The 14,308-nt window shown below is 43.1% G+C and overlaps 1 protein-coding gene and 1 long non-coding RNA gene across 3 annotated transcripts in view; one reads left to right on the forward strand and one right to left on the reverse strand.

The window, feature by feature from the left end:
• Positions 1-14,308, forward strand: part of Col25a1 (collagen type XXV alpha 1 chain) — a 401,020-nt gene that overhangs the window by 371,140 nt on the left and 15,572 nt on the right. Inside the window, exons 26-32 of the mRNA XM_021245429.2 lie at positions 520-564; positions 2,754-2,834; positions 3,834-3,896; positions 4,505-4,555; positions 7,278-7,304; positions 12,521-12,556; positions 13,969-14,022. Of these exons, the coding sequence (XP_021101088.2) occupies positions 520-564; positions 2,754-2,834; positions 3,834-3,896; positions 4,505-4,555; positions 7,278-7,304; positions 12,521-12,556; positions 13,969-14,022 (357 nt within the window). The remainder of the gene's footprint in view (positions 1-519; positions 565-2,753; positions 2,835-3,833; positions 3,897-4,504; positions 4,556-7,277; positions 7,305-12,520; positions 12,557-13,968; positions 14,023-14,308) is intronic.
• Positions 3,571-14,308, reverse strand: part of LOC110345987 (uncharacterized) — a 48,079-nt gene continuing 37,341 nt past the window's right edge. For both annotated transcript variants that reach the window (XR_015446464.1, XR_002389727.2), the window contains one exon: positions 3,571-5,254. This is a non-coding gene — a long non-coding RNA (uncharacterized LOC110345987). The remainder of the gene's footprint in view (positions 5,255-14,308) is intronic.

Genomic DNA, 14,308 nt, shown 5'->3' on the forward strand with positions numbered 1-14,308 from the left:
AACTTGAGTCAATAGGTGTTCTTATAGGATATGATCAGCCATGAAATTATTTTTATCAGTTTTCTTTGACCATTTTTCTAGCCTGCATCTCACATGGAGGAAAAAATAAAAGCACTAAATCTTAGCTACATCCACGTCTTATCAAGGAAGATGATCACCAGCTCACTTAGTGAGGCTAGGTCCCAAAAGAGTATTCTTGGGCATTTGTTAAAACTCAAATTGTACTTTTAACCATTAGCATCATTTTCTTCAGCGTATCATAATAGCGGTAATAAATGGAAGTGAGCTATTGTTTATATTTTTTGTTCATTAAGTTTAGTGGTACATTGTAGGTGTATATCATGATCACATTCATCATTGGGAATTTGTACCTGGACATGATATATCTTGGTTCTTTTTTTGGTACTGGGGATCGAACTCAGGACCTTACGCTTGCGAGGCAGGCAGTGGCACCTCTGAACTAAATCCCGGCCCCCTGGTTCTTACTTTTTCCCCATTCCCCTTTTTGTATTTTAACAGGGCGAGGCAGGGTCTCCAGGGAACCCAGGAGTTGATGGAGAGCAGGTAATTTTCAAGCCTATATACCATTATTTAAAATATCATTATTGATCACTACTTTCATCCTAGGTTTGAAGCCAAAATGTCATCCATGCACATTGACGTGATATCCTCTCTTCCGCCATCTGTTCTGGAGGCCACATGAACTCGACAAAGCAATTGGTCTCAAGTTTGACTTTAGTTTTTATTTGCAGAAACACAAAGCCACATGGTACTTTGGTTTGTTCTCAGTATCTCCCACCAATCTACCAGTGACTCCTCTGCATTTTAATAAACCTGCACCATCGTTACCAACTTAGTAAGAATGTCAGTGAGTACAGGTGACTCCAGACTGAAGTTGGGGATGAATTACTAAAAAACAAGGTACTGCTAATGTGTATTTCTGACAATGTTTTCTTTCCCAAGTAGAGGTCATAACTAATTGCCTAGATCCTTAGAAAAGACAGAGCAAGTGGGGCATTTAGAGTCCTACAGAGTATGTTACCTCGGGGCTCCCCTAGGCAGAGGTTCATGTCTTGGGCTTTGCAGGCTGCATGTATCTCCAGCACATGTTCCCTTTAGCACTTGTTGGAAATTCTGCCTGAACCAAGACACAGCCTAGGCTGTCGTGGGACAAGGGCTGTGGTTTGGGTGCCTTCTGCCTCTTAAGACTCTTCCTAGGAGGACGTGGACAACATTCAGAATCAAAGGAGTATTTAAAGATGTTTAATGTTTTCTGAGATTCCCTTATTTATGCCAGCAATGGCTAAAATCACAGAGATTATAAGATATCAAAGGGGTTCTTTATTTTTTTTCTTTTTTCTGGCACTGGGAATTGAATTCAGAGCTCTCCACACAGAGCTGCATCCCCAGCCCTTTTCCTGGTTTTCACTTTGACTTAGGATCTCGCTAAGTCATTCAGTTCCCTGGGCTGGGCTTGCCCTGGTGTCTCTGCCTCAGCCCTCTCACAGTGCTGGGAGGAGAGGCCTGGGCCACCACACCTGGCTACGAGGGGATTCTTGGTCCAGCCAGTGAACATGCATTCCTTGGGAGAAACTATCAGGCAAGAAGTTTATGAGAAGTGTTATTTTTAATATCAGAGTTGTACATCGAAGTCATGTGCCACACTAAAGAATGTATGATAAAAAATAATGGATTTGCTATCTCACCAAGATCACATGAGGATCTAAAGCTCTGGCTGTGTGACCCCTCCTGCTGTCATTATAAATAAGCTGACACGTGTAATGCCGTACTCACTACACAGCCCCACATACACGATAATCGGGTCTTTCTATAAGCTTTGGGCCCTTCTGGGAGTTGGGCGTGTCACCTGTTTCCATCACAAGGGTCTGATTAGCCGAGAGGATGGATCCACCTTTTCAGGCAGCACCCCACTCACCCACCCACTGCACGGTTCTGAACTAGTTCCCAAGATAGGCTCGGATCACAAGGGACATACGTGTTCCTGTCCCTTGTGCTGCCTGCAGGCCCCGTGCCACATGAGCATGAGCGGCCTCTCTGAAGGCTAGGCCAGCTGCTCATACCGAGATCCCCACGATGAAAGTGGTTACCAGAGAAGTTAATTTCAGTACTCAAGTTACGCAATTCAGAATTAACACTCCAAATGCACATTTGTCTATTTCCTCACTGTAAGAGGAAAATAAAAACAGCCCGGCTCGCTTCGCAGAGATAGAAAAATAAGAACGCTGTGGAAAAGTTGAAGTGATTTTAAGCATCGTTGAGCTTTAGTGTAGATGATTTACCTGTCTGGAGCCTGGACCACTGAAAACTGATGGCTGGAAGTCTGCGTGTAGTTAGAATAAGCAGGTAGGGAAGAACTCTGTTTGGACCTGTGTTCTAGCACTAGATTCTCATTCAAATTGTACACTGTACTGCTAGAATTAGAGCCGTTACACTGTTTTCAGGACTGCTAAGTTGGAATTAGCTGCCAGTAAAACATGAAACCAGGAGAAGTGATGTCAAAACCTACGTTCGTGTTTTTCCTATTTAAATGGATTAATAGAATTTAAATCCCTTCCTTACGTGGGGAATCAATATTGATTCAGTGCAGATTTTAAGAAACAGCTCTACCTAAGCATGAACACAGTCATCTCCGCATTCAATTCACCTGTTGAGAAAACAGATCTATATTCTCTTTTCCCTGAATGTAACTGTCGGTCGCTGCACTTCTTACATTCAAATCTTGTCATTTTTAGGGACTCAAAGGCTCAAAGGGAGACACAGGGGACCCAGGGGTGCCAGGTGAAAAAGGAGGAATTGGGCTTCCTGGATTACCGGTATGTTTATACTTCTTAGGGTATGTTCTTTTTAAGACAACCTAAAAACCAGAAAAGAATTATTAACTGAACCTCAATCAATGGTTCCTAGAGTATTTTTATTTTGAACTATTTGAAGTATTAGTGGCTAATTACTCCAACTGGGGAACTAAAATGGAAAAGTATATAGGCAAAAGCATTAGAAAGTAAACCCTCATGCTTTCCTAAATTGTTTTCATTAGAAGATGGTAAGATAAATATAACTGGTCACTTTGATTTAGTATGCATAATATGGTGGTAACATTTCTTTTTGGCTTATTTTATCACGATAAATCAAAAAATAAGGAACAAGCCAGATGTGGCACACACCTGTAATCCCAGCACTTGGGAGGCTGAGGCAGGAGGATCACTGCAATTTAAGGCCGGCCTGGGCTACATAGTGAGTTCAAGGGCAGCCTGAACTTCATAGCGAGACTATCTCAAAAAAAGGATATCTGTAGAGAACAATTAAAGACAAATTATTCTCTAAGGTGTTCTCCTTGTGTGCATGATGCTATCAGACAGTGCTTTTATGGTTTCCCCCCTCCCCAAGTTTTACTGAGAATTTGCAGGGGAAATATAGAAGCTATTTTTTAAAATGTAGTGAACTTTCCTGCCCTACATCTTTTTTAAAGAAAGTAAATAAATAAATGTCCATGAAAACGAAGTTAAAGGGTTTAACTTTGCTATTTGAAATGAATTCCACCATAAAAGATACAACATTTATAACCCAATATATTTAATACTGTGTAAGTTTAATCAAGTCCAGCCTAGCTTTTTATCTATTTTATGACCCATAATCCTGGATATTTTAGTAAGTGCTATTTTAAGCTAAAATACAAGGAGATAAGTCCTTTTATACATCTTGTGCATCATCATATAAAACCTGAAGAGAAGGGTGCGGCTGGGGAGGACGCTCAGTGTCCCTTACACACTGGAGCTGCCTTTGCCGACCTGCCGCCTCCTGCTTGTTATTCGCAGGGTGCCAATGGGATGAAAGGAGAAAAGGGAGACTCCGGACTGCCAGGCCCTCAAGGTCCTTCCGTAAGTGCCCAGGCCGAACACCCCGGCTCCCGGAACACGCGGGCAGAGTTGCAGTTCCCCAGGCCAGCCATGGCATAGCGCGCCAGCAGCAGGCAGAGTGAGCACCAAGACAGCCCGTCCCCTTGCCCAGTGAGAGACACCGCGTGTTGAGAGACACCGCGTGTCAGCTGCCCGGGTCAGAAGCAGTTTTCCAAAGGGCTGTTGAATTCCAAGAAGAAAACAATGTCAGCAGTTTTCCCACAGCACTTATGGGTAGAGTTTTGTGAAAAGTAGAGCTTATATTCTTTCTTTTCTCCAGACCCCTGTCGGCACATGGCGAAATATTGGAGTTTCACAGTGGTTGTGGCATTATAGCCATTCTTGGTAGTCAGTTGCTTCTTTCCCTTTAATGTATGTTTAATACATTTGGGCATTCGTACAACTGTGTTTTTTAAGCTATTGGACTCTCATGAAGGAATTTCTAAACCCAGAAAACCAAACATCACTTCCTGCAGTCTTTCTTTCGCGGTGGCTGTTAATGGCCTTAGCAGAGCCGAGCACAAGACCCAGGCTGACCTGCCTTATCTAAATGGAGTAACCAAATCCATGTTTGTTTTTTGGATACGCAGATCATAGGCCCACCGGGCCCCCCAGGCCCCCACGGTCCTCCTGGCCCCATGGTAAGTTTCCCATCCCTCCCGAAGGTACTTGTTTATTTATGAGCATGCTGTGGACAAAGCAGGAACACATCCTGGGAAGAGCCAGCGTGGACGCTGCAGTACTCTCCGGGGGATGGGGAGAAACTCAGAGGTGCTCCGAGATGCAGACTTGTCAGTGCTGCGCACTTCCAGAACACACATGTGGGAGACAGTGACAGGACAGGAGGAGAGACAGTGCGCCAAGCTGTACTCCCACCTCACAGCGTGGACACTGGCAAATTGTTTTAACCAGTCATTGCTCCAGTCTCTTAGCAGCAAAGTAAGATAATGACAACCCTCTACAGAATGCTTCTAGTCCTCTCTGAGGCTTGAGAGCCTCTAATGAAGTGTCCGGTAAATAGTGTGGGAAAAGTTGAAGTACATTTCCACAGGGTAAGGCTCTTGTCCTTTCTTGGTTGGGTACCTGGGAGACTTCCTGAGCCGGGCCTCATGTGGCCACAGGTGTCCTGCAGTGACTGGTGGAGACAGCTTGACCTCAGAGGACTTAGGTCCAGGGAGGAAGGTGGCCATCGAACCGGCATCCTTCCCGGCATCGGACTGAGGACGGGTGCGCCCAGGCTAGAAGGTAGAAGGCAGGGTGCTTCAGTACTCTCGACGGGGCGAGAGCAGGGCAGGGCAGGGCAGGCAGTCTGGAAGGCCATGCTCGTCTGTAAGGTGTTCCTGCAAACCAGAGACAGCAGTAATGCAGGTTAAATGGGGCCTGCTCCTTTCTCCTCCCTGCCCTAAAGAGAGCATTACTGAAATGATCCGGGCCGACAGAAGCCCAGTCATCCACTTCTCACTGACCAGATTCCACCTTGTTTCCTTTATTTTTCTGTTCGTCCCTGTTTGCAGCACATCACGTCTGCATTCCTGTGTGGAGTTGGCCCATGGACACAGCACGTCTTCACTCCGTGTTCATCCCCTTCCCATGTGGGAAAGATCTGCCTCCCTGCTGCCTATCATTTTATTGTGCTCTTTCTACTTTGAGTCTCTCACATAAGAGAGACCATGCAACGTTGAAGCCTGTGTGTCTCATTTATCTCACTTAGCATTATGGTCTCAAGGTCCATCCATTTTCCTATAAGTGACTCAAGTTTATCTTTCTTTATCCATTCATCTGTGGATGGACATATAGGCCACTTCCAATATTTAGCCATTATGAGTTGTGTTGCTATAAACATGGGTATGCATGGATCACTTCAATAGGATGTCTTCAACTCTTTCGGGAAGATACTTAAAAAGGGACTACTTAAATGGAGTTTCCAGTTTTCATTTTGGGGAATCTCTTACTGACTTTCATAGAGGTTGTACCTAGTTTACACTCCCACCAGCAGTATAGAACGGTTCTCTTTTCCCTACAGCCTCTCTTGCAGTTATTATTTGATTTCTTGATGATGGCCATTCTTTCTGGGGTAGGACAGAATCTCAGGAATCTTAGTCTTGTTTTAATTTGCATTTCGCTAATGGCCAGCAACACTGAGCGTTTCTTCATGTAGTTATTGGCCAGTTGTACCTGTTTTCTTAAAGCCAAATAGTTCATTAAGAATTAAGAGATGTCATGCTTTTGGCTTTTTAGATTCCCTCCACTTCGTTAGAAAGTTAAATTAGAAAATGCTACATCCTGTTCATATGATAAAATTCATTAGTTTAAAGGAATTTTAAACTAGTATTAAAATGAGGTAAGAATACCCGACAACGTAGCAGCCACTTCCTGAAACTGTTTTACCACAACTTATCTAAAAGGAAAATATTCTTCTATGTAGACATAGGTAATAAATATCTAGCCACAGCATAACCAAAATTTTTCCTGCTGTTGCATGACTTCACTGATGGCTATTTAAATGATTTTCTCCCCAAATATTTATTTAAATCACTTGAAATTTTTAAACCAATGTACAGTAACCTTCTGTTAATTAGTATCTATATTTAGATTTTCATGAAAGACATTTTTACACTGATTCATGTATGCATTATAACTTTCATTGGTAAACAATTGTTAGGCTTTAAAGAATTTATCTTTGTAAAAATAAATGCAACCTAAACAATGCTTAGCCCACCTTAATCTTAAATAGATGATGTCATAGGGTCCCATACATGGCTGTGGTCTCCCCGCTTCCTGTCTCCTTTAGATTCCTCAGTACCTTGGGCCTAGCGGAGTTAGTCAGAAAGGTTTCCTCCTCCCTGGTACCTAAGCTGCTGGACTTCTCACTGGCAGTTTTCTGGCTTTTATGTCCTATCTCTATTCTGTGTAAGTCCATGGAATATCTCAAATATTCTACCAGAAAAAACAGAAATTTGAGAAGTGGGAGTAATGTCAATTCAGAATAGCTTTTTTTTTTCGGTACCCGGGATCGAACTGAGGTCCTTGCGCTTGCAAGGCAGGCAGCGGAACCACTGAGCTAAATCCCCGGCCCCAGAATAGCTTTTTTCCTAATGTTTTTCCCATGTAACCCTGGCAGATTTCTCCCTCCCTCTCATAGGTATTTAGCAGACAGAACTGCTATTAATGAATTTCCTATTGCAGGGCAATGCAAGACTAGAAGGAACTTTGGTAGCTAATCAGTAACACCCAGTGGCCCGTCTCTAGCTATAGCTCAAGGAGAAGATTCTTGGCTTACATCTCTTTGCTTGATATAAAATTCACTTCTGCTGGGAAACAGCAAACCAATTCTTAATTAAAAGTTGTGTTTTCCATTTGCAGGGACCCCATGGGCTTCCTGGACCCAAGGTAATCCAACAAATCCCTTGGCTGTTTGATTTGTTTCCTGATATCGTGGGGAAGCGATGGAAGCATGTCTGCCCTGTCTTCTTTGTCAAGTAACATTGATAATCTTTAAGCCTTTAAGCATCCACATGTTTAAATCTCAAGTACAAAATGACTTCAACAAATTTAAATGATAACCCTTGGAGACAAATTTTTCCTCATCTTGCTTTTTCCTTTGTCACTATGTATGTTTATAATATACTCAGGCCAACCATTCAGCGTCAACTGATGACATTCTTGGGATAGGCCCAGCTGTGTATTTGGTGTTATGCTTGTGCATAGTGTGGCTACATTGGAATGGCTGTACGAGGAGCCTCTTGGTTTCGGTCTAGATTGGGGTTGGGGAGAGCAGGTGTCCTCTACTGGGAAGATCCCATCATTTACCTGCATGCTATGCACTTTGGAGAAAAGCCCTTTCCTGTCAGAATGAGTGAGGCTTGCACTGGGAGGAGCTCCTTTCCCTTTGTCAGTCTGGAGGACGCCCTGAAATACAGGCTCCTCCTTCCAGGGCGTGCAGGCAATGAGGGCCTCTGTGCTAATCTCAGCTTGGCCTCTGCCAGGCTTTGTCACCTTGGCAGATCGCTGCCACTCTGATTCTTCATTCACTCAACTAGCAACTTATCTCAGAGTTGCTGTGGTGATCAGAGGCAGGATTATAAGACTCAGCAAAATCTCTGGTTCGCTTGTTGAGCTGGTTGATAAACACTCATCAGTGTCCCTTGTTATTGTTATCTTGTGACTTGATGCTTCCTTCTAAATAGAAAATTTCAAGATAGCCTGTCCTTAGGCTCCTTGAGAAGAAGTTGACAGGCTCCTGGAAGCTCCTCCCCAGGAGCTGGTGCATTTGAAAGAGTAGGAGGACAGTACTGTTGGCAGTAGGCATCAGGAAGGCTGGGATGGCCCACCCAGCTCCAAGGCTGCAGCAGGTTCCGGGCACTGTCAGGTAGCCTTGAATTTCCTTTTCAGGGTCAGGCTGCTGCCACCCACGGGTGAAGTCCACCTTAGAATGCCTTCCTTCTGCCGAGGCCAGTGTCCGAGTCGCAGAAGCATGTATGGTTCTCAGGGTCAGAAGAGACCACTTTGGCTTATGAGCTTGGTAGTTATTTAACCTCTTGATGCCTTTTCCCACCGTGGACTAAATCCACACTCCCCACGCACAGCTTCTCCTTGAATCTAGAGGTGCCACCGAAGGTCAGCCCAGTGGTAATGACTAAGGGTGGCACCAGGATTGGTTTTAATTGGTTCTAATTGAATGATTCAGATGTGCCGCCACCATGGAATTAGAAGATGCCCAAAGTTTTTTGATATGTAAAATAAAATGATTCTGTTCATATTAAAATAATAGATTCGGAAAACTGTACAACTGAGAAGACCTCAGAGATGACCTCTATGCTAGTTCCTTGACTTTATAGTTGAGAAACTGCAAGCCTGGGAAGTTTGCTTGTCCCAAATTATGCAGCTGCACAGTGACAGATCTGGGACTAGAATTTGGTCCAGGGTGTGAGGGAATTTGACTGTTTTAATCTGACCCTCTCCTCTAACGCCCGCTCCTGTCAGGGTACAGCTTCCACAGAACTCTCGCAGCCTACTCCTGCTGTCTTACTTGTCCATCACCTCAGGTTTACACTGGGTGAGTGGAGCCAGAGAGCCACACTGACCACGACTCTGACACTCCCAGGACAGATGCCGCAGCTGTCACACAGTCAGATTTCCTCTTGTGGCTGCACCGCAAACCCCTCTTTCTGAAATCCCGAAAACTCACTGTTGGGCCAGGGATCCCGTTATTCTGTCGTCCTTTGAAGGTTCAAATATACAGATAGCACAGCTAAATCTCACTCAGCTTCCCCAGAGCTCCTGCTGAGAAGAGCCTCCAAGTCGTGAAGGACACACCCGTCCCTGTGGTACTGTTGTCTAGAAGGGGCACGGACTCCCTGGGTAACCAGCACGCATTGGGCAGACTGGGCAGATGCTGCCTGCGTTACGACTCCCCCTCCACGTGAGCGTAACCTCTCCCCTCTCTGAAATCTTCACAAGGCTTTGGAGAGTTCCTTGACAAATTGACGTCTGTACTTACATGCTGAAGAGTGTATGGGTCAGAACTTTCTCTGCCTCTAACATTTTCCTGGTGGAAAATGGATGTAGTGTATTCCTAGGTTTTTGCAAAAGGGAGTAAAGAGAATTTATCACTGACCTGACTTTTGTAATGTCACCTCGAGTTAAATTCGTACCGACTTGATTCTTGCATCAGGGAGATGAGCAGTTAGTAAAACACTCGGGTTCTTTGATCTTCATGTTCTCCTCTGGGAGGGACGACTTGCTGTGGACTCTATTGGTTAATCCGTGTAGGGCCTGACTTGGGAGGACTTGCTGAATGGCATCACTTCAAACATCAGCTGCTACATTTTAGCTCATTCCCCTGGACAAAATGCTTAAAGGCTTAAAATATCTGTCTGTAACTCTCTCCTGCATGTTCCAGCTCTCCATTCCAGCAGAGTGGGTTTTTCTGAAGAAAGTACCTCAGTAGCTCCATCCTGACTGACTCGCCTGATCAGAACGATGTAGATACAATAGCACTTATTTCCTTGAGATGGAACTGAAAGATTAAGGAACTCAGCCATGCATCTTCAGATGGAAAGGAACACACTTTCTGGGGAGCCTTGCTTCCTAGAATATTATTCTATTGTTCATTTCGGTTTATTCACTTAAAATATTTTCATTAATTTTTGAACTGATCCGAGACAGATGTAGCCTGACTCTGCTGTTACTGAAAACTGGAATATGCAATGATCTCAGAGACTGGCTCTCTTCTCTCACACTTTAAACACCCGTAATAGCAACCACAATTGGCATTTGCTTTTGCGTTTAGGGTGAACCAGGGTTAAATGGTGTTAAAGGACTGAAGGGTGAACCAGGTCAAAAGGGTGACAGAGGACCCCTTGGTCTCCCAGTAAGTAAACTTTCCGTCTCAGTGCACACTGAGATTTTTCTTTCTAGCCTAAGTAACAACGCTGGTTTACTCAGTAGCTGTCTTACTGCAGAGATTTCTGTAATCCGAAATCACACCATGTCAGAGAAGAGCTCAGCCCAGTTTTGTCTCTCTGACGTCTGCCCTGGTGGCAGAGGATGACCCCGTAACAATGCCATAAATGTTCCGTCATTCTCCAATTGCAAACGTGCCAACTTCCGCTTTCCGGGCTGACAGTTCCCCATCACCCTCCTCTAAAGAGTGTTGCATCCATTAAACTTATTCTAGTGCAGTTTAGGACCTCCTTCAATTGTCTTTTCTCCTTGGGTACCAAAAACTGTAGCCCTCTGTTGGTGGCACGGATACAATTGGCCGTTGTCAGTGGCGTGAGGTCAATGCTGTGGTCCCTCACATTAATCAGTCACATGTGTTCTACATGTTATATGTTGTTTGTTTGGGAAATTCCCCATCATGAAGTTCTTGGGGCAACATGGACAATGTGGAAGAAGGATTTTCCCTTTCATGTATTTTATGCAAGCCTTCTTCCCACAACAGCTAAAAGACTTAAAATTATTACTGCATCTGAGGCTTTAGTTTCAACTTTTAATATACTTCCTAGCCAGCGAATGCAAGTAAAACTCAGTAAAGAGCCCTAGAGCTTGCATTAGTGAAATATGACATAAAATCAATAATAGAAAATAGTTTGTACATATATTTAAGATGTGGGAGGGAAAAGATGATGACTAATTTCATTTTTCTCAAAGATGATTTGCTTGAAGTCCTAAAGTATTCCATCTGAGAGCCCAGCCCTTTACCAATCAGGCACATAGTAGACGTAGATTATTACCATTTTCCCGTTTCTTTGCAAATGTTATAATAATGGCAACTGAAGGATATATCAAAAGCCAAAAGAAAGTTTGAATTTTTATTTAAACTTTTAATATGATTTCTCTATATGTGCCCTAAGTTTTGAGCTGTCAGTAATTTCCATGCAACATTTAGCCAAACTCTGTCTATACTACCAATAAATAAATAATAGCAATACACCTTTTTACTGTAAGCATTGCTAACTAAAGATGTATTTTGTTGTGACAGTGTGGATCATAATAGGATTATACAGAAGGATTTTTTTTTAATACCCAAAATGGCTATGGTATAGCATCATTGGCAGAGTTTGCAGCTGGGATAAATTTTTTGTTTTGTTTTGTTTTATTAACTGCATCTGAAGCATAAAATTGGGAAATAGTTCTACAGCCTTGCCAGAGACCTTAGGGGCCCAGTGCATTGTCTTCTTAAATACTTGATCTAGCCAATATCTTTAATCTTTACTATAAATAAGTACTTGGGCTTCAAGATGCAAAACCTTATAAAAATTAGACTTGTTCTGTAAACTCCCATCAGAAATCTCATTTTTATATCATATACTATTTGTGGGGCTCCAGGTAAAGAAAAGCACCCATTGCCTAAGAACATAGATTTTTAAGGCATTTCCCATTCAGGCTTCAATGCCAGGATTGAGTTTGGGAGTTATTTTTTGCATTGACCTCAAGATCTGTCTTAACACACACACACACACACACCCCACACACACACGGGGTTTTTTTCCCTGTTCGTAGAACTCCCTCTAGTGGTGACAAACATGAACTGTAGGAACAACTCAGAAAACAATGAATATTGAATATTGAATATCGTCCATACATCCCAACATATTAAAACGCAGCATTTCTTGTTCATAAACAGTATTTTAAAAAGTGTAACTACAGCTGTTTTAATGCTCTGAAATGCTAAATTTGGTTATTCTATCGAGCCCTTGAGCCCTGTCTTAGGAGAGGAGCATTATCTTCTCCCCAGACCCTAATGAAACAGCCTGTGAACAACAGCCTTAAGAAAATGACTTTCACATGGAAATTAGATAGGAGCCTTTTACTATTGCCAGTAACTACTTTGTAGCCCATTTTATAAACCTCATTAGCTTGATTTCTAGATAAGAGTTTGCCTAATAGAAATGTCATTAAAATGCCATCATCTGTGGAATGTTTATTGTCATGTGTTTTTTAAAAACTAACAATGTGTAGCAATGTGATATTCACCCCAGAATCCTGTGAGTGCCTAGTATGTTGTTGGAAGTGTTAATATATTCACTGGTTCCTCATACTAATCTCTGTTCTTGTCATTCGTGTCACACCCACCAACCCTGCTACCAACCCAATCACAGGGAGCATCTGGCTTAGATGGAAAGCCAGGATCCCGGGTGAGTCAGTCGCTCATCTTGCTCTGACATATTTCATGGCTGTGGACCTCGGGCTTCTGGGCAGACCCTCTGCAGTTCCACCTGCTCTCATCAGACGATGAGAAGCTACCTGGGGCTGGCGTCTGAGGGGAAGGTGGACTAAGATGGCGGAAGAGAGGCAAGGTGACAGAATGGACTGCAGCTCTATTTGAAGTACAGACTAAACTGCCTCTGAAGAGGTTAAATACGAATGTACTTTAACTTGCTGTTCTTTGAGATTTATGTCCATCTTAGAAATACAACTCTTCCCTTGGAACTTTCAGTCTCTGTCCATGGAAATGACTTGTCTGTCTGCTGTCATTGTGTCTCTTCTCTGATCAGAGATCTTACTATCTCTGATTTTAGCCACAGATCCTCTTTACAAGTCTTCTAAAGATACATTTTGAGTAGAGGCAGTCAGAAACATCGTTTAAGATGATGAAAATTCACTAACATTAGGATGAATTTGAAAATCTGAATTCTTTCATATTATAAGACTCTGGCAGAATAAACTAGAATCGTGGAATAGAAATGAAGTCCTATAGAAAAATCATGCTGACATAGTTCCTACATTTGCAAGTATTATAATATTTTGCAAATCTGTGCATAATCTTCCTGACAAATGACCAAGCATACTTGACATCCTTGCTACATTTTTAAGAATCTAAAAGGAATTCCAGGCTTTTCAGCTCCAACACACTGCTTCAAGCAGCCATTATTCTCCACTGTGCCCCAGGGTCCCTTGTATTCATTCACATGTTACCTCTCCTGCCACCAAAAGCCTAGCACTCGATGAACCCAGAGGCCAGAAGTTGGTGGCACCATTAAATCACCTCAGTTGCCTGGTTTGCAAGGAGCGAGCCCAGTGACTTCAGCCACTGCCATAGAACCTAGAAGAAGAATTCCTTCCCCATAAGCCACCCCTGTTCCCAACAGAGCTGCACAGATTCTGAGTGGAACAGTTAAACATCATTCCCATTTACTATTTTTTCTACTCATATAACTGTTCAAACCACTTAAATGGCGCAAGCAAGACTTCTGAGCTTGCCTGGTCCAGGGTGGCAGTGAGTGAGGGGGAAGGACGGTCACATTTCTCTTGTTAAGATTAGGGGCCAAGTGAAGGTGCCTCGTTTAGTCAGGGAGGAAATCTCTAATTCAACATGATGTATGGCTTTTTGTGTAGACTCTTCACTGAAATGCACTGTTATATAATTTATCCCTTTAGCATAAGTTTCTCAAAAACCACTGGGCTGAAAGGATGGACAATAAAGGTGTGTTGTCTCACTGACATCCCAAGGCATCATCCACCAGGAAAAGGCCAGGATAAATCATACCTGTCTTTCCTGTGGCCCTTGTCACGTGTCTCATATTCTTTTATTTTTATCTCTTCCTAGGGTACAGATGGTCCTGTGGGACCCCATGGCCCCGCCGGCCCCAAAGGAGAAAGAGTAAGTTGCCCCAGAAATTATTAAGCTTAAGCTGTGGACTGAGGGAAACAGAACGTGGCTTTTTCATATTAGTCGAATTTGAGCTGCTCATTTTCCAGAAGAAATAAATGACTACCTAGGACTCACTGAAAATATACCATGTTACATTCTATTCAGACTCCTCAAACACCAAGAGAAGAAAACCACCGGGTACAAAATAAAATAGGGCCGCCTTAATAAAAACAATGCACACATTTACATAGCTAAAATAAATAGCTCTGATCGTTTCTCCTTAACCCATAAGGAA

This window comes from Heterocephalus glaber, unplaced genomic scaffold (assembly GCF_053883595.1).
Source record: "Heterocephalus glaber isolate CG9 unplaced genomic scaffold, H.glaber_assembly_v1.0 deba00001688, whole genome shotgun sequence".
NCBI lineage: Eukaryota > Metazoa > Chordata > Mammalia > Rodentia > Bathyergidae > Heterocephalus > Heterocephalus glaber.